The sequence below is a fragment of the Pecten maximus genome, chromosome 6, assembly GCF_902652985.1.
Source record: "Pecten maximus chromosome 6, xPecMax1.1, whole genome shotgun sequence".
NCBI lineage: Eukaryota > Metazoa > Mollusca > Bivalvia > Pectinida > Pectinidae > Pecten > Pecten maximus.
Window position 1 is genome coordinate 9,764,078 of NC_047020.1, and position 21,184 is coordinate 9,785,261.

General features: G+C 36.7%; 1 protein-coding gene and 1 long non-coding RNA gene across 3 annotated transcripts; one reads left to right on the forward strand and one right to left on the reverse strand.

Moving 5' to 3' along the window:
* Positions 1–7,589: 7,589 nt before the first annotated feature.
* LOC117328908 lies at positions 7,590–8,698 on the reverse strand. Of its 2 annotated transcripts, XR_004533078.1 has the most exons (3): positions 8,329–8,698; positions 8,001–8,066; positions 7,617–7,646 (listed from the first exon to the last, which is right to left on the reverse strand). It is a non-coding gene; the product is annotated as an uncharacterized LOC117328908 (long non-coding RNA). The 2 variants fall into 2 exon arrangements; XR_004533077.1 differs by having other exon boundaries at positions 7,590–8,066.
* A 1,844-nt stretch (positions 8,699–10,542) lies between these two features.
* On the forward strand, positions 10,543–11,256 carry LOC117329994 (heat shock 70 kDa protein 12B-like). Its single transcript, XM_033888225.1, has one exon. It carries the CDS (start codon positions 10,543–10,545, stop codon positions 11,254–11,256), a length of 714 nt encoding a protein of 237 aa, XP_033744116.1.
* The last annotated feature ends 9,928 nt before the right edge of the window (positions 11,257–21,184 follow it).

Genomic DNA, 21,184 nt, shown 5'->3' on the forward strand with positions numbered 1-21,184 from the left:
GGGTTAGAAACATCATACCATTTCTTCTTCTTATGTCCACAGTATAACATACATAGGGACACTCTTAGGGAATCCCTACATAGTCAACAGTACTTTAGTCTTAATATTTTACTAAATGGATCAGATGATCTTAATGATGAGGAAAATACTCACATCCTAGAAAATGTAGTTAAATATGTAAATAACACAAGGAGACTCTGATGCTGAAAATATACCTATACAAATATAGATTCACTATCTATGGTCATAAAAAAGTACATAAAATAAATTAATTGAATATATGTCCATCCTTATAACTGTCTATCAATCTATGTAATGATTCGCATTAAACATGTATACCTTGAAGCTGATAATATACATGATTAACGTCGTTATGTTAAAAATGTAGCGGCGACAAGTATTTCTTATTGCGTAAAATAGCAAATATACACTTACATATATATAATTATTGAGAATATTAATAACAGCATACATGTTTTCTGTTATTATGATCATATACATATTATTATCATCATTTACTGGTAAAGTAATATCACAACAAAGGGCCAGGTAACATATATATGTAACCGGGGATATCAAATAACCACTTGGACATGATTTGTTTGTCGTGAGTTCTTTATTTTGACAAGTTCAGTAGGTTAAAACACCTACACTCTGTAACAAACATAAAAGACTAAAATTACACAAAGCACATACATTGCAAGATACAATCAAGGGAGATAACTAGCGAATCACACTAGTTATGCTAAACACGAAATATAAGCTATCTGGACACATGTAATTACATTTAACTAAGATATTAACTTTGTAATAATTATCTTTACAACTATCTTATTGAAATTACAATAAATATAGATCATATACATTTAACATGAAATTTATCTTTGAGACGAAAGATCTACTCTAGTACAAATCACCTATAAAGAGATTTGTATCAACATATATAAACAAACTGGATTCTCCCATAATAAGTTACACAATATTACAATACACTAAAAAGGTATTCACCTGTGTATGGCACAGAGCCGTTTCAACCTCATATCATCACCAGTATTCCATGTTTCTTATGACAATCTAAAAAATGCATAAAAACAGTTCTTTCTAATAATACTGCAGATCTGTACATATATAATGGATTAATTTAACCATTACTCACTTATATATATATATTACTGAAAAATACTACTCTGTATATACAAAGTTACAATTCAAAATAGAGATTTTGAATAAAGATAATAATTTAACTTAAATGCCAAACTTATAAAGTTCATAGCAAATCTACAATATAAGCTAGTTAGATACAATACATTGAAACAGTAATAATTCACTAGAACCATAACTTACCTATAAATTCTCTGTCTTTCGGTCCTTTGTCACAAATGTCCGACTCAATATATGTATAGGTCTGATCAGTTTGGCAGACTGTAGAGAACTAACTTCCTTACAAAGAGATTCCCGCCAAACTGACCAAAGGCTATTATAATATCTTGACCAATAAAAAGTATAGAAACCTATCACATGTACGTCATGTGATGTATAAAAATATAACTATACAGGTAAGGTAACTTAAAAATAGACATACAGGTAAGTCAGCAATAATCACTCCCTGTAATCTATAACACACAAACACCTCTTCTGTTACACACACACTGAACAATATGGGCACAAATAAATAAATAACACAAGTCAATAAAATACATACATACAAATTATATAAAGCATGACATTAATCACCCTATTACATCCTCCCCTGCTTCGAAAAATGTCGTCCTCGACATGGGATGTATAATGGTTGATAATAATCTTTATGAAATAGTACAAGTATACAATTAATGGAAAACTATCAACACTAGTACTGCAAATGGACAAAACTCAAGTTTTACCAGATACTATGTTAAGTAGTGCTGAGACAACTCTATCATCCTGCCCGCTCAGAGCTCCATCTTCCACCAACTCTGATAGGAATCTTGCGCGTACTTTCCACTCGGGCTCACTTGCCTGTTGCCTCATGATATATTGGTTGCCACGTATCCATGCAGGTTTCACCTTAGTACGCTGCGACCTTCTAGGCACAGTAGAGGTTTCCTGACTATCTGGTTCTGGCTCCGCTATCGTATCTGGCACCGGTTGCTCAGTTTCCAAACTAGGCTCATCTTCAGGACCTGTGCTAGTGGCTGATCCGGATAGGATGTTGTGTCTAACATCACTCGCAACCACTAACACTTCCTCCCCCTCTGAAGATGAAGTGGACCCTTCGTCAGAAGAAGGCACCTTTTTAGTCATATTCTTCCTCGTTCTCGGGATGGGAACCGGTTTCTTTGGTGGTATGGGTGGAGTTGAGTCCTGTTTAGTACTACGTAGGTATCCTATGGGTAAGAGGAGGTTCCTATGTAATGTCCTAACCCGTCCCTCACCGTTTTCCTTCCTTACAACATATGTTGGAATTCCGACATGGGGCTGGTCTATGACGAGGTATGGCTCCTCTTCCCACTTGTTAGACAGCTTATGCTTTCCGTCAAAGGACACGATCTTCACCAGAACACGATCACCCACATTTAACACCGCTTCTCGTACTCGTTTATCGTAGTATTCCTTTTGTCTGGTTCTCGCCTTGTCCAAACCTTTTGTTGCAAGCTCATAAGCGCGCACAAGACGGTTCCTCAAGTCCTCTACATATGAAGTTAATGACTTCACTGGAGGTCTGGTATCAAGTCCAAAGGCTATATCAATTGGCAGCCTTGGAATTCGCCCAAACATTAAAAAATATGGGGTCTGTCCCGTTGAATCTTGTCTCGTACAGTTGTACGCATGGACCAATGAAGAGACATGTGCCTTCCAGTTCTGTTTCTGTTCCTGTGATAAGGTTCCCAACATACCAAGGAGCGTCCTATTGAAACGTTCGCAAAGACCATTACCCATGGGATGGTAAGGGGTGGTGTGCGACTTGTCGATTCCAGTAAGAGAACAAAGTTCCTTCAGTAACCGACTCTCAAAGTTTGGTCCTTGGTCTGTGTGGATCCTTCGAGGAAGACCATAGTGTACAACAAAATGGTTGAAGAATGTCTCTGCGGTTGTCCGTGCAGTCTGGTTCCTCGTTGGTATAGCTACGGCGTACTTGGTAAAATGGTCGGTGATGACGAGAATGTTTTCGATTCCACCTTTAGATGTCTCTAACGAAAGGAAATCCATACATACGAGCTCTAAAGGCTGAGAGGTGTTGATGGATACAAGCGGAGTACAGATCCTAGCTGGTGTCTTCCGAAGTAAACATCTGGCACAACTTCTTACCCACTCGTCAACATCTTTCGTCATTCCAATCCAGTAAAATCTCTCCCGAACTAAGGATAAAGTCCTGTCGCGTCCTTGATGCCCAAAGTCATCATGCAACATGGTGAGTACAGTAGAGATTCTGGACTTCGGTAGGATTATCTGGGTCTCAACGTCAGTATCTTTCATTACGTCACGGCACAACACACCATCTCTGATTCTAAACTTCTCAAAGTTTTTCATCATAGCCTGATGTCCAGGTAAAGGAGGCAGATCCTCTCGACGCGGTTTAATTCCAGACTTCACAAATGGAATCCAATATCCAATAAGGGTGTCACGCATCTGTTCCTCCTGTAGTCCTGGAATAGGATGAGTAGTTGAAGATGGTATATCCAGAGGTACCTGTGCCGACATAGCAATGGTCTCAATGTATGGAGTGACACCGATGCCCTTGCTAAGTGCTTGGATAACATCTTTGGAGATCATCTCTGAATCTGCGCTGAGTGAAGGGTGTCTGGACATGCTGTCAGCATCAGCATTGTTGATACCGGGTCTGTACTGGATGTCGAAATCATAGTTGGCCAACGCTGCTATCCATCTTTGTGACGTAGCATCAAGCTTAGCAGAAGACAACACATATGTCAGAGGATTGTTGTCCGTGATGACAGTGAAAGGGCAGGCGATGAGGTAGTCCGAAAACTTGTCTGTAACTGCCCATTTCAAAGCGAGGAACTCCATTTTGTGCGCTGGGTAACGTCTCTCAGCTTTAGTCAATCCTCGACTAGCATATGCTATCACCCGCTTTACATCATCCTGGTACTGGTATAATATGGCACCCAATCCTAATCCAGAGGCATCCGTGTGGAGAACAAAAGGCTTCGAAAAGTCAGGATAACTTACAATTGGTGGTCCAGTAAGACTTGTCTTGAGCTCCTGAAAAGCCTCTTCTTGTTCGTCTTCCCATATCCAGGGATGTATGCCTGGGTCCTGCTTCTTAGGCTTCCGTCCTCTCTTCTTTTCAGGTGGGGTCATAAGGATAGTAAGAGGTCGGGCTATGCGTGAAAAATTCTTGATGAAGCGGCGGTAGTATCCGACCAAACCCAGGAATTTTCTCACATCGTCAGAATTTTCGGGACGTGGCCATGATGTCACTTTCTCAATCTTCTCGGGATCCGGCTCTATTCCATGCTCTGACACTATATGGCCCACATACTTCACCTTGCGACGGAATAAAGAACACTTGTCTGGTGCAAGCTTCATCCCACAATCCTCTAAGCGCTTAAACATCACCTCTAGGCGTTGTAGGTGATCCTCAAAAGTCCCAGAGAACACTATCACGTCATCAATGTAAACAAAGCAAATCTTTGTATGTAATCCCTGCAATGCCTCTTCCATCAGCCGTTGATAGGTTGCCGGGGCGTTCGCCAATCCAAAGGGCATACGGGTGTACTCGTAGAACCCAAATGGTCCTACGGTAAAAGCGGTACGGTCCTTATGTTCTGTATGAAGTTCACCCTGATGGTATCCTGACTTCATATCCACAACTGAAAAGAATTTGTTACCAGCAAGCGAATCCAAAGTCTCATCAATGCGTGGTAAGGCATAAGCGTCTTTGACAGTCCTCTCATTTAACTGACGGTAATCCACACAAAGACGTAGCTTTCCATTTTTCTTCCGAACAAGTACAACATTCGATGACCATGGGGAATGTGAGCGACGAATGACTCCAGCAGCTAGTAACTGATGTAAATGGGTCCTCACTTCGTCAAACATTGACGGTGGAATACGTCGACATCTCTGTTTAAAGGGTATGTCATTAGTAAGCTCAATCCTGTGAGTTACTAATGATGTATGGCCTAAGTCTGTATCACCAGTAGAGAAGATATGGCGATGTTGCTCCAAGAATTGTCTCCCTTTAACTATCTCCTCCTCTGACAATCCCTCTGTACATAACTCTACTTTCTCCAGCACATCCTCTGAAGAATTCACCTCTGTCTCCTTGGTGATATCCTCAACTGTAACGGGCTGCATCTCACATAGTAGAGCTCGAGGCTGTATCGTTACAGTTGATGTAGATAGGTTGGTGATGTGAACCTTGACAATTCCCTTACTATCATAGTGATAGGGAACTAGAGATGGGGTAATATCCAAGTCGTCTGGTATACAGGATCCTGGAGTTGGTTGAAGAAGAGCACAAACATTGGGGTAGGCTAAATTCTTCTTAGTGAACCCATCTACGGTTACCTCAGAGTTAGCAGGTATGGTTACTGGTTTATCTTCAGCACTTCTAACAACAGCTAGACGATGATTGTGCTTCTCTAACTCCTTGTCCCGCAGTGTCATACATCTGAAATCCAAGTACAAAGGTGTTATGAGTCTTGCTTTCTGTAAGAATGTCCGTCCATATTCATCTCTTACGCGTTGTAGCATCACAGTCAAAATGTTGGTTCCCACAAGTACAGGTACTGTGGTGTTATAGGGGCTATCCGGAACCACAAGGAAGATACCATTCTCAATCCTGTTATCTTCATCGCTGAGACCTGTTCCCTCCAGACTGATAGGCACTTCTAAGAGTCCTTCGTATGGCAAATCCTGGCCATCAGCACACTCCACCTTCAGGACAGTATCCAAAGATTTTAACTCAAGGTGACTAAGATGTTTGTCGTAGAAGTTACGGCTTACTGTAGACACGGTAGAGCCTGAATCCAAAAGGGCCTTAGTCTGGAATCTGTCAATGAAAATGGTGGCTTCGGTAGGTGGTCCAAGTAAATCTGGAGGTTGTCTGATGGTCTGGTTCCGTCGTCCATTATGGCCTATCGTCCCCCCCTTGATGATGGCCACTGGGAGTTTAAAGGTTTCCTGGTATGATCCAACCTAACCCGACATCCCAATGCAATGTGCCCTCTCTGATGACATCTATAGCATTCTGGCTCTTCTCTGCTATCCTGGTCATTGTCCATGGCAGCAGTAGGTTCCTGTTGATTGTAGCCAGAGTTCGGTTGATTCTGATATACCTGCTGAGGCTGAAAATAATTCCCTCTAGACTGGTCGTAGGGATGCTGAGGATTCTGAGGTCGTTGGAAATCCCTCTGCTGAAACATCTTATTCTTCTTCGGCTTGTTCTGTTTTTCCCGACCACCCTCCTTAAGTGCCTTGACATCCGCAGCCAGCTGTTGTACAATCCCCCTTATCTCCTTCAGTCCTCCCTCCTCAGCTGAAGGGGTGTCAACAGCTGCCATAGACTTAGCTACCTGTTTCTTGGTTGTCTTGTCCTCTGTAGTCCTCTGGTTCTGATCTTCCTCGAACCTACGTATGGCAATTCGAAGCTCATCAAAGACCTTGTTGCGATCCAGCAAATTTGCAGTCACATCCTTCTGCGGTAGATAGCAAGACAGTGACTTAGACCTGACCGCGACTGATTGGTTTTTTGTGTGCTTTATTTTTTGTTGGAATTGGATTAGATTGTCTTATTGAATTTTCATAATAATTTTGTTTATTTTTGTTAATTTTTTTTGTTTCAATTCATATTTACTCCTCAGCATCCCTACGACCAGTCTAGAGGGAATTATTTTCAGCCTCAGCAGGTATATCAGAATCAACCGAACTCTGGCTACAATCAACAGGAACCTACTGCTGCCATGGACAATGACCAGGATAGCAGAGAAGAGCCAGAATGCTATAGATGTCATCAGAGAGGGCACATTGCATTGGGATGTCGGGTTAGGAGATTAAGGGGATTGTACAACAGCTGGCTGCGGATGTCAAGGCACTTAAGGAGGGAAGTCGGGAAAAACAGAACAATATTGACATTTGGTTCGAATAATATTGACATTTGTTTTCACGTCGTTTATAATAATTTGCATGTGATCCCAATTTGTTAATTTATTGATATGGGGCATGTAACGTTGAAGTTGATATAGAATTGTATTGAATATAGTTGTATTTTCTTGTAGATTTTGATTGATTGTGTTCATATTTATTTTTTGTTTGATTATATCCCCAGTTACATGTGGTAGCAGAGCGAGGTTGATTCTGATATACCTGCTGAGGCTGAAAATAATTCCCTCTAGACTGGTCGTAGGGATGCTGAGGATTCTGAGGTCGTTGGAAATCCCTCTGCTGAAACATCTTATTCTTCTTCGGCTTGTTCTGTTTTTTCCCGACTTCCCTCCTTAAGTGCCTTGACATCCGCAGCCAGCTGTTGTACAATCCCCTTAATCTCCTTGGTAGCAGAGCGAGGTTGTAAACCAGGGGTCGTGAGTTCGATCCTCATTGGAGGCTCCACATGTAACCGGGGATATCAAATAACCACTTGGACATGATTTGTTTGTCGTGAGTTCTTTATTTTGACAAGTTCAGTAGGTTAAAACACCTACACTCTGTAACAAACATAAAAGACTAAAATTACACAAAGCACATACATTGCAAGATACAATCAAGGGAGATAACTAGCGAATCACACTAGTTATGCTAAACACGAAATATAAGCTATCTGGACACATGTAATTACATTTAACTAAGATATTAACTTTGTAATAATTATCTTTACAACTATCTTATTGAAATTACAATAAATATAGATCATATACATTTAACATGAAATTTATCTTTGAGACGAAAGATCTACTCTAGTACAAATCACCTATAAAGAGATTTGTATCAACATATATAAACAAACTGGATTCTCCCATAATAAGTTACACAATATTACAATACACTAAAAAGGTATTCACCTGTGTATGGCACAGAGCCGTTTCAACCTCATATCATCACCAGTATTCCATGTTTCTTATGACAATCTAAAAAATGCATAAAAACAGTTCTTTCTAATAATACTGCAGATCTGTACATATATAATGGATTAATTTAACCATTACTCACTTATATATATATATTACTGAAAAATACTACTCTGTATATACAAAGTTACAATTCAAAATAGAGATTTTGAATAAAGATAATAATTTAACTTAAATGCCAAACTTATAAAGTTCATAGCAAATCTACAATATAAGCTATAATACATTGAAACAGTAATAATTCACTAGAACCATAACTTACCTATAAATTCTCTGTCTTTCGGTCCTTTGTCACAAATGTCCGACTCAATATATGTATAGGTCTGATCAGTTTGGCAGACTGTAGAGAACTAACTTCCTTACAAAGAGATTCCCGCCAAACTGACCAAAGGCTATTATAATATCTTGACCAATAAAAAGTATAGAAACCTATCACATGTACGTCATGTGATATATAAAAATATAACTATACAGGTAAGGTAACTTAAAAATAGACATACAGGTAAGTCAGCAATAATCACTCCCTGTAATCTATAACACACAAACACCTCTTCTGTTACACACACACTGAACAATATGGGCACAAATAAATAAATAACACAAGTCAATAAAATACATACATACAAATTATATAAAGCATGACATTAATCACCCTATTACATATATACATATATACATATCACTGAGTCTGTGCAAACTATCTCTTACTCTATAATTTAATAATCATATAATATGCATATAAATGTTCAATTACGGATGCTGTCACTATGTTTGTGTGTTAATGATTTTCTAATTATTTTCTGCTTTCTATAGTAATCACTGTACATCTATTAAATAATATTATCAACATACACACACATACAAATGTATGTATATATAATATATATATAAACAAAGGTGAATAGTGTCAATGTGATTGTAACCCTCTTAACTAAGCATCATTATATTTATTACATGCCTTACAGGGTAAAGTTGGGTGAGATGTGGTGACTTGCTAGTTATGTATAATTGATTTATCTCCTTCCTATGAACAATCTCAATTGATAATCTTATTTGATTTGGACTTAATCAGAATTATACAATTTTATGTTTTATTTTAAATTCTTATATGGTACCAGTTTATATGCGGTAGGGAGATGCGTGTTTGGTCAACACATGAGTAGAAGACTACTGGTATTTACCAGATGGACATTATAGTCAGAAACTCTGTTGTTGATCAGGCACTTGTCTCTCTCCTGCATAGTAAACGAGTTCTCATAAATATTTAACAATAATTTCAAAATTATTATTATAAGAAAATACATAAGATTATCGTAATATATTATTCACAAATACTCTTTCTATATATGTATACTGTAATTTCCATTCTTGACTAATAACCAAATACTAATTATTTGAAATAAATGTAATAATTTATGGAGAGAACTTTAATATAGGCTTAGCCTGATGTTCAATCCATTTGATTATCAATAAAATATGTTGAAATGAAATACTAACATTCAAGGTCACAAGGGCCAGATAAGCTTAACTCTTTAAAAGGCTTCTTCTCGATAACAAGGATGCACGCGGACTTGATGTTTGGCATGAAGCATGCCTGGATAAGCGCTGCCAAGTTTGATCAAATGAATGACCTTGACCTACATTCAAAGTCGCGGTGGTCAAATAAGCTAATATTGGGCAAATAGTATGCTGGAATGATGAACTACAAAACTGTTTTACATGAATAAACTCAGCCTACTCAAATATTTAAATAAATTGGTAATCAGCTTTGCAACTGCATGAATGACCAGGATAAATTTCAAAGTTGAGATAGAAGCAGGTGAGTGGTATATATGTTCATTTGGAGACTTGTTGTCTGCTATTTGTCTTTTTAAAAAAATCAGCCGGGCTGATGTGTTCTACTGTATATTGAAGATCTGGGACCCTGTGCGCACTTGCATTATATGTCAGAATTGTATTCTTCCTTCAATTACAGGTATCAAAATCATTGTTTTTGATTTCTTCATTTCTCCTGAGCATATTAAACTGTGAATAATAACATATAAATGTTATTAGAAATAAATATTATATTTGTCATGTACTGCTTTGTACAATTCCCTATTTAACGGAACCTTAAAAGTAGTCTATTCGATGTTATAATGACTTTTATAGCCTCTGATTTTTATGAAATCCGGTATAAGAGCTTTGATGTTAATTGATTAAAACATGTCGTCAGGCCGTCTACTCGCTGTTTCCTGATGAGTGCGGTCCTGTTTATTATACATAGTGTACGGATGTGCACGATATGTTTAGACCACTCAATACCGGTTAGGAAGTGGGCATTATTCTGTGATAAATCCCATTAAAACAAATACACTAGCTCTCGGGTGTAATTTGTAATATCTTGTGATGGTCATATTAAATGTTAACTATATTACGAGCTCATCATGTAGGTATCTAGTTATACGTGGTTGATGACTAGATATATATTACTGCCATGTCTTTTTCTCCAGAAGAAAGAACTGATGTCACTGTGTTGGAAATGCAGTCAGATGGGAGTTCCGAAGTTATACACACGGCCTGCGAGTGGTTACTCGGAAGGGTAAGAGTCGTTAAGGCGTTTCATCAAATGCTGATCAGAATCGTTGGGAGAGATGTAATGGATCAGTGTATGACCAACTGCAGTGATGTTTACGATGACATATCGCTAGAGATTTCCATTAAACTGCGTGCTGTTGATAAAGTCCAAAGTAAGAAAATCACATTGAAAGTCCCAGTCATTATCATGGAAACATTTGAAGATTCTGGGTTACCTATACAGGATGCTGTCGACCAGGCAAACATTAACGGGAAAATAATATGGTCACACGACAAGATGAGAATGGATGCAAACGTCTTTCGAGAATTATGTGCAGATGCTTTGGATAGTACAAGGTTGTTTGTACACGGCGTGCTAGCACATCGATCATGCAAGGAAACAGATGTGATCATTATGACCGGAGAGTTTTCATCATCACCACTTCTTCAGGAAAGTATTAAGTCAGCATTCAGTAATATGCGAGTCATTATTCCACCAAATAACGAGCATGCTGCTTTGGTTGGAGCAGTTATATTTGCGCATGCACGTTTACCTTTCAAGCCACAGTGTTCCTCCAGTGATCCGCAGGTCAGAAGTCGCGGGAAATATCCGCCTTATCGGCACCGTGAATAAATCAACGGGATCGGAACCTACCATTCCACTTCATCAAGGGCAACGTTTTTACCCCTAAATATCACTTTCATATAGATATTTGCAATGGCTAACGTTTATGTGTCCCTGATATAACCGGGTTTCCAGAACAGTTGCAATATTTTTGATATTAAAAGTATTTGGCTTGATGTGAGTGAGTGAGTGAGTGAGTGAGTGAGTGAGTGTGTGTGTGTGTGTGTGTGTGTGTGTGTGTGTGTGTGTGTGTGATGGTGACTTGGGTGTGGGCGTGTGTGTGTGTGAGTGAGGTAGAGTGTGAATGTGTGTGTGGTTGGGTAAGTGTGTGTGTTAGTGGGTGTGTGTGTGTGGGTGTGGCCCACAATTAAATGTTTAAAATATTACAGCTATGGCAGTCAATTTACTGTATGCCACACAAATGCGTAATTGTGCACTCGTGGTATCAGCACTTTTAAATTAACACAAACAAAAGAGAAAGCAAGTCTTAGTAATGATTGTGTAAGACCTTAAGTTATAAGTTCATCAGAGAAACTTGTGTTGAAATTGAATAGATGGAATATAGATGCACAATTGTAACGAGTTCAAATCCTGAAGAGCTTTGCTTTTCCCCTTCAACCAAAAAGTAGTTTTTCTTGGTGTGCATTTTGTGGTTTCTTTTTTTCCTTTCCTCGTTTTTTCCAATTTTATATTTCATTTTTGCCGTCATGTTTGCTGTCAAAGTTAGTTACTCGAGTATAACACAGACAACGTTTGAAGATTTATTCTAACGACCAAGAATATTCGATCTTTTTAAATGTTAATACTCAATATGTTTAAATGCATTCTATAACATTAACTGATTATTGTTATTTAGCCTATATAAATGAAAGTACATTTTAACGTTTCAACGACTAGGTCTGTTATTTCAGAGACCATGATCAGTTAAAATAATATAATAAATATGATATAATTTAATATAAATTAAATGCGATATTTTAAAGACCTATCGGTGTTCACTTTCCAAATATGTGAATACATTATTGAAGCCAGTTACTCTATAACGTTTAAGTGCATCGAAATTTATAACTAGCCACCAATGGGATCGCCTCCTTTGCGTATCCCTCGACCAAATCTCCTTGAAAGGTTGAACACGAAGAAATTTCTTCGGGATACAGAAATATTTTCCCACTGGATAAGATACAATTTGAATCTAGAACTTTTGGAAAGTGGTTATATCATGAAGTATTTAACTTCGGATTGTGTACGAAAATATACAACAGCCTATTCTTGTTATAAATGGATCATACTAGGATACTGGTATTGTCCTGGTGGTACTTATATCACGATATCTTTTGTACAAAGTCCACACTGATGATGATATGGCATTGTTTTGCCCAATGACCTAATGCAGACATTTAGTCGTTTGCTACGTAACACTTCCTATCCTGGATACAATTGGTCTCAAGGGTGCATCGTTATTGTGGATTTTTGGAAGTCTATATAATTTGTATAATTTATAATAATGATATACATTGGTCGGGATCTTGACCTCTCTCTTCCTATTTCGAAGGAGGGTCACCAATTTGTTTTTGATTTTAGCGTTAGGATCAGATTTCAGTCTCTCAGATGTTGTGCTATCACTGACCAGATTGTTCATTTTAAGCTTACACTCTGCTTTATCTAGCATGATTGTGGATCTACATTCATCAGCTAGGAGGATAACTATGGTGTCATATTTAGTCAAGTTGTCTTCCGTACGTGAAATAAAAAAGGAATGCTTACAAGCTGGTATTACAGATAATTTTCCACTGTGTTCTGAAACATTTAAATATTCTGGCGAAAGAAAAATCAATATTATAATACACATGTATGTCAGTTAAGAAATTCCGCTAGTAATCTAAACTCTGATTTATTTTATTCTCACTTATGTGATAGTCCTGCCTGCCGGTGTGGTTTTCCGATTGAAGATTCCTATCACTATTTTCTTTATTGTCCTCTCTATACTACACTGTAATCAAAGAATTCGCCTAAGTAACTCCATTGCTGTATTAGATGTTAACATTCCTCTTTCTATCGAAACTTTCCTCTATGGATATAATAGTCATGTTTTTAATTCAAATGATATGTTATTGAAGATCGTACAGGAATACATTAGAGATACCAAACGCTTTATATAAGATATTAATAACTAATTATAATTAATTGAGTTGATTTTAGATTTATTAATTAAGATGTGAAAAATTATTAATCTAAGAGGCATTTTGACATGTCTAACATACGCTTCATGATTTATTTATATTCAACTTGCGAGACTCTCCGAAATTGTCTGTTTAATCACTATTATCTTTGCTTTACTACATATATTTTCTAGTTGTGGATTTTATGTATTGTACTGTTATCAATGTAATTATCGGGAGAGGGCTAATATAGGCATTGCCTGTTGCCCAATTCCCTTTGAATTAACATCTTCAATAAAATATTCTGAAATGAAAATGTCTATCACCTCCCTATCTAACCTGCTGTTTTCTTGTATATTCCGTTTTACAGTGTATCATGCTTAGTGATTTGTCGTTATTTACAGTCATTGGGCTGTCTTTCGTGTACACATGCACGGGTGGTTTCTATTTTCACAATCATTTCTGGTGTGCTCATTCACTTTTCATATGGTCTATATCTCATTTGACCTTATTGGTGGTAAAATCACACTGTCATATCTGTTTCTGTAAAAGTTTAATGTTTGCTTGGTTATTGATTTTACCGACACTGAATCCTTTTAATTTTTATCTTAGTCAGTAGGGAAAATTAACTGACAATCTGACCATGTAAACACGAGGGTCAGGCGAGTTTATATATTAATCAATTTTACGTATTACACTTCTACTGTATATTACATAACGCTAAACTCGCCTGACACTCGTGTTTATATGATCAGATGTTCGAGTACATTGATATTGATCTACTTGTGTAAATACTTACCTTTCTCTGTTTAGTGTCAGATATTACCCTATTAACAAACACATGTACTTAAGACCATGTAATAGTTTGATGTAGTATATAAGTTCGTGTGAGCAGAATTGGCCTGTATACATGTATAAACAGACGAGCGTGTACATGTTGATTTGGTCGACTACCTGGAGTCAGAGAAACAACATCTACACTCTTCCCCCGAATAAATCTGCATTCATCTATACGTGTGTCAAGACCTTTCATTTACAACACTACACCACTCATTTATTGAAATTTAAAATCCGGATTCAATTGATTTTGATTTTTTTAAATGAATTCAAGCCTGTGTATACTACTTCATAATGAATATTACAATTATAGTATACCTTTTTATTTATTTATTTATTTATTTTTTTTATCATTTTTTTTATGCATATCAATACAGGAATTATTGCCAGGCTGTGCTATTGGAGTGTGCCCTAATCTGAGAAATACAGCCTACATAGAATTGTGTCTAATAATGTATGGTGCCGTAAACAGGAAACTTTATGTCATAAGGTCTATAAAAAAGACACATGTGGATAGCCCACATATTGACCATTGGATACATCACGTTACGCGCGTCGAATATGTGTTTTAAAAGACTTCATCATTTTTCAATATGTGATTGAGGATAGAGCCACACATCATATGGCGATTGCGTTCCTTTCTTCTGTCAGTCTCATTCTAAGACCTTTTCAAGCAAATGTCGTAAAACGGTTAATTGTCGATGTCGTTGCAGTTGACAATATCATGATGTGGTAACGAATTGTATAGCTATGTTCATTTTGAAATGTTTGGTACCTATTTGGTATTTAACTGATTCACATAGATACGGTTTCATGATTACGTATGTAACATAACTGTATAATTATATAATAATGTTATTATGTATGTAATGAAAAGCAGACTCTATCAATCCGAAACTCTTCGCAAACCGGCCAAATTGAAGTTTTAATAGAATAATGTTTATACAGGGGTATGAAGTGCATAACGTGACTTTTCCTCTCGTTTTCAGTTTTTAAATATGAGACACAATTAAACAATAGTTCCGAGATTATGTTCAGACGCATTTTTGCATGTAATATTTTGACAAAGTAAGTGACATACATATGTATCTATCGCATCTGATGCTAAATGCGTTCAGATTGACGATAAAATACAACTATAAGGGAACGCTTATATTGCAAACACTATAACAATCTATATAATTGTTGTCTTGTCAATGTTTATACGGATAAATGCGTAACTCCGATACACTGATGCCAATTAACAACGAAGCCTGTTGAACGTTCTATGCATTGTAAATGTAAATTCTTGAAAACTTCAACACAAATCCTTACCATTCTAGTTAGTTACATGTTGTCCTGTTGCTTGATCCGTAGCGTCAATGGTCAACTATATTTGTTTCAATTCATATGAATATATGGAGCGCCAGAGCTGTCTTAGGTGATCAAACATGATTATATTCGGTGGTTATGTCTTTATATGATGTAGTTATACCATTATATGCGGTGCTTTTTACTTTATATTCGGTGGTTATGTCTTTATATGAGGTAAACACATCCTTATATTCGGTAGAGACGTCTTTATATTCGGTAGACATAACTTTATATTTGGTAGATATGTCTTTATATGCGGTAGATATGTCTTTATATTCGGTAGACATTTCCTTATATTCGGTAGTTATGTCCTTATATTCGGTAGTTATGTCCTTATATTCGGTAGTTGTGTCCTTATATTCGGTAGATATGTCTTTATATGCAGTGAATCTAAACTCTGATTTATTTTATTCTCACTTATGTGATAGTCCTGCCTGCCGGTGTGGTTTTCCGATTGAAGATTCCTATCACTATTTTCTTTATTGTCCTCTCTATACTAATCAAAGAATTCGGCTAAGTAACTCCATTGCTGTATTAGATGTCAACATTCCTCTTTCTATCGAAACTTTCCTCTGGATATAATAGTCATGTTTTTAATTCAAATGATATGTTATTGAAGATCGTACAGGAATACATTAGAGATACCAAACGCTTTATATAAGATATTAATAACTAATTATAATTAATTGAGTTGATTTTAGATTTATTAATTAAGATGTGAAAAATTATTAATCTAAGAGGCATTTTGACATGTCTAACATACGCTTCATGATTTATTTATATTCAACTTGCGAGACTCTCCGAAATTGTCTGTTTAATCACTATTATCTTTGCTTTACTACATATATTTTCTAGTTGTGGATTTTATGTATTGTACTGTTATCAATGTAATTATCGGGAGAGGGCTAATATAGGCATTGCCTGTTGCCCAATTCCCTTTGAATTAACATCTTCAATAAAATATTCTGAAATGAAAATGTCTATCACCTCCCTATCTAACCTGCTGTTTTCTTGTATATTCCGTTTTACAGTGTATCATGCTTAGTGATTTGTCGTTATTTACAGTCATTGGGCTGTCTTTCGTGTACACATGCACGGGTGGTTTCTATTTTCACAATCATTTCTGGTGTGCTTATTCACTTTTCATATGGTCTATATCTCATTTGACCTTATTGGTGGTAAAATCACACTGTCATATCTGTTTCTGTAAAAGTTTAATGTTTGCTTGGTTGTTGATTTTACCGACACTGAATCCTTTTAATTTTTATCTTAGTCAGTAGGGAAAATTAACTGACAATCTGACCATGTAAACACGAGGGTCAGGCGAGTTTATATATTAATCAATTTTACGTATTACACTTCTATATTACATAACGCTAAACTCTCCTGACACTCGTGTTTATATGATCAGATGTTCGAGTACATTGATATTGATCTACTTGTGTAAATACTTACCTTTCTCTGTTTAGGGTCAGATATTACCCTATTAACAAACACCTGTACTTAAGATCATGTAATAGTTTGATGTAGTATATAAGTTCGTGTCAGCAGAATTGGCCTGTATACATGTATAAAAAGACAAGCGTGTACATGTTAATTTGGTCGACTACCTGGAGTCGGAGAAACAACATCTACACTCTTCCCCCGAATAAATCTGCATTCATCTATACGTGTGTGTCAAGACCTTTCATTTACAACACTACACCACTCATTTATTGAAATTTAAAATCCGGATTCAATTGATTTTTTTTTAAAAAATGAATTCAAGCCTGTGTATACTACTTCATAATGAATATTACAATTATAGTATAACTTTTTTTTTTTTTTTTTTTTTTTTTTTATCTTTTTTTTATGCATATCCATACAGAAATTATTGCCAGGCTGTGCTATTGGAGTGTGCTACCCTAATCTGAGAAATACAGCCTACATAGAATTGTGTCTAATAATGTATGGTGCCGTAACAGGAAACTTTATGTCATGAGGTCTATAAAAAAGACACATGTGGATAGCCCACATATTGACCATTGGATACATCACGTTACGCGCGTCGAATACGTGTTTTAAAAGACTTCATCATTTTTCAATGTGTGATTGAGGATAGAGCCACACATAATATGGCGATTGCGTTCCTTTCTTCTGTCAGTCTCATTCTAAGACCTTTTCAAGCAAATGTCGTAAAACGGTTAAATGTCGATGTCGTCGCAGTTGACAATATCATGATGTGGTAACGAATTGTATAGCCATGTTCAATTTGAAATTTTTGGTACCCATTTGGTATTTAACAGATTCACATAAATACGGTTTCATGATTACGTATGTAACATAACTGTATACTTATATAATGTAATTATGTATGTAATGAAAAGCAGACTCTAACAATCCGAAACTCTTCGCAAACCGACCAAATTAAATAGTTTTAATAGAGTAATGTTTATACAGGGGTATGAAGTGCATAACGTGACTTTTCCTCCCATTTTCATTTTTTTAAATCTGAGGCACAATTAGACAATAGTTCCGAGATTATGTTCAGACGCATTTTTGCATGTAATATTTTGACAAAGTAAGTGACATACATATGTACCTATCGCATCTGATGCTAAATGCGTTCAGATTGACGATAAAATACAACTATAAGGGAACGCTTATATTGCAAACACTATAACAACCTATATAATTGTTGTTTTGTCAATGTTTATACGGATAAATGCGCAACTCCGATACACTGATGCCAATTAACAACGAAGCCTGTTGAACGTTCTATGCATGGTGAATGTAAATTCTTGAAAACTTCAACACAAATCCTTACCATTCTAGTTAGTTATATGTTGTCCTGTTGCTTGATCCGTAGCGTCAATGGTCAACTATATTTGTTTCAATTCATATGAATATGGAGCGCCAGAGCTGTCTTAGGTGATCAAATATGATTATATTCGGTGGTTATGTCTTTATATGATGTAGTTATACCATTATATGCGGTGCTTTTTACTTTATATTCGGTGGTTATGTCTTTATATGAGGTAGACACATCCTTATATTCGGTAGAGACGTCTTTATATTCGGTAGACATAACTTTATATTCGGTAGATATGTCTTTATATGCGGTAGATATGTCTTTATATTCGGTAGACATTTCCTTATATTCGGTAGTTATGTCCTTATATTCGGTAGTTGTGTCCTTATATTCGGTAGTTGTGTCCTTATATTCGGTAGATATGTCTTTATATGCAGTGTGTTTCCCTTTATATTCGGTAGTTAAAATGAAACTTTATATTCGGTGCAAACTTTCTTATATGCTGTGCAAACTTCTTTATACTACGTGCAAACGTCTGTATGATGATGACAAAACCCCGGAACTTTTTGAGTGGATGAATCAGACGACGACACCGTACAGAGAGCGTCAATGCAACCCAGACTCCAGAAACCCCAAACAAAATCTTGCTTGAAGATTTGAAAGATGGTATATCATCATGAAATAATATGAATTAAGGCAAAGCCTTAGAAGAACGCAGCTATAATCACCTGACTCACCGTTAATCAAGAAGGAAACACAAGGACATGAGAATAACAGTATAAGAACATGTACCACATTTTCAGATTTAAAAAAAAAAAAAAAAAAAAAAAAAATTGAGGGGGGGGGGGGGGGGGGGGGGGGAAAGGGAATATGTTAATTTAAAATAATGACACAACGCATCTGCAAAATAAGGCCAATATTAAGGCCTAATCCAATACATATAGACTGTAAATTATACATCCCCCATTAAAAAAAAGAAAAAAGAAAGAAAGAAATGTAAACACAATGTATTTCATCTATACGTATATCGGCTGAAATTCTTATTGTTTGTCCTGATGTGACTAGCATTGTCTTCACTTTGCATTGTCGGATTACAGATGATCACATATATCATATCCATGATGACATGTGCACTGCATAATGACATCATTATTCTACTGCCACATTTCATATGCTACTAACAACGTAAAAGTGCGGAGGGATCGAACCCGCGACCCTTGCTTACTGGTCCGCCGCTCTACCGACTGAGCTAAAGGGACATTCCTCCATCACCGACACTAGAAGCAAGGCGGCCGTATCACTATGTACACTATTAACAATTAAAACCTGCCCCGAACACAAATTAACCCAGGTTTTATCCCCAACGAAGCCTCTCATTTTCCTATAGCTTTTTTCACCTGGAGTGGTCAACGGCACCAAATGTAACAGAAAAGCAAGTAATGTACCTCCACCAGGATCGAACCCTGGTTTAACTAGTCAGCCGGTTCAGACAGAACTAAAGGGTTAGAAGGCAACCGTATCACTATATAAACTATTTACAATTAAAACTTGCGACGTGTATGTATATTATCTTTTGTTTTATGCATGTTTTTGGTTTTGGTTTTGCTTTTGTTTTGTTTTTGAAGTACGTACCCATATTAGTATGTACATTGCCCGTGGTTGAAATAACAGGAAGCAAAATCACTCACTTATAGACTATTATTTGAGATACATGTATATCATCAACATCGAGGTTTTTAATCTGAAGTCTATGGTGTTCTGTTAGGGCCAAATTTCCAATATCAAAAATAAAAAAAATATCGAAAACACGATGGCCAAGGAGCGAAAACACGATGGCCAAGGAGCGAAGAAGTGAAGCAGCGAAGAAGCGAAGGAGCAAAAATACGATGGCGAAGGAGCGAAAACACAATGGCGAAGGAGCGAAGAAGCGAAGGAGCGAAAACACGATGGCGAAGGAGCGAAGTTCCTTCGCCATCGTGTTTTCGCGCCTTCGCCATCGTGTTTTCGCTCCTTCGCCATCGTGTTTTCGCTCCTTCGCGTTTAGAGCGAAGGAGCGATATTGGAAATTTGGCCCTAACGGAACACCATAGAAGTGAGTGCTTAATGGACAAGTTATGAAAAACAGGCTTCATTTTCCACACAAAGAAACAAATTACAAAGTCTGTTTTCTAGTTTGGTATATTTAACGTCCTCACTGTATGCTTAGACAATTTAATCATGCTTGTAAATATCATTTTCATTGACTTAGAAAGAAGTGTGGTCGTTTTCCGATTATTCTGACCTAGGCCACGTACAGCGATAGTCCGGGCTAAATACAGTTAAAATATCACGTGACCCCGGTGATTCCCTCAGTAACAAAATAGATCGTCATGGTCCATTGGCGCGCTGTGTGTTGTGAACGGGTTATGTAGTAGATCAATACCATCATGCATATGAAATAAAGTTAAACTGACATGTTAAATAGGAATTTTATACCATGTATGCCTGTTGTCGACGCTGCAGTTCATTCAGATTTTACTTTGAATGATACGGAGTAAATAAGTTATGATTTCACTCTTTTTTATCCAAGTGAAAATTTTCTATCTCAACATTTCTATCTTTATACTAAATACTTCATATCAAATATGTGTTTTATGTTGAAAATATCTTTCAAATACGACCAAGAAAAATTGAAAGGTATCATTTTTAGAAACATATAACAAAGTATTAATAAGATACATCTTAGTGATTCGAACTCCAAACCTTCGGGTTGATAATCGATCGTTCTACCATATGAGCTATGCGGACTAACATATGA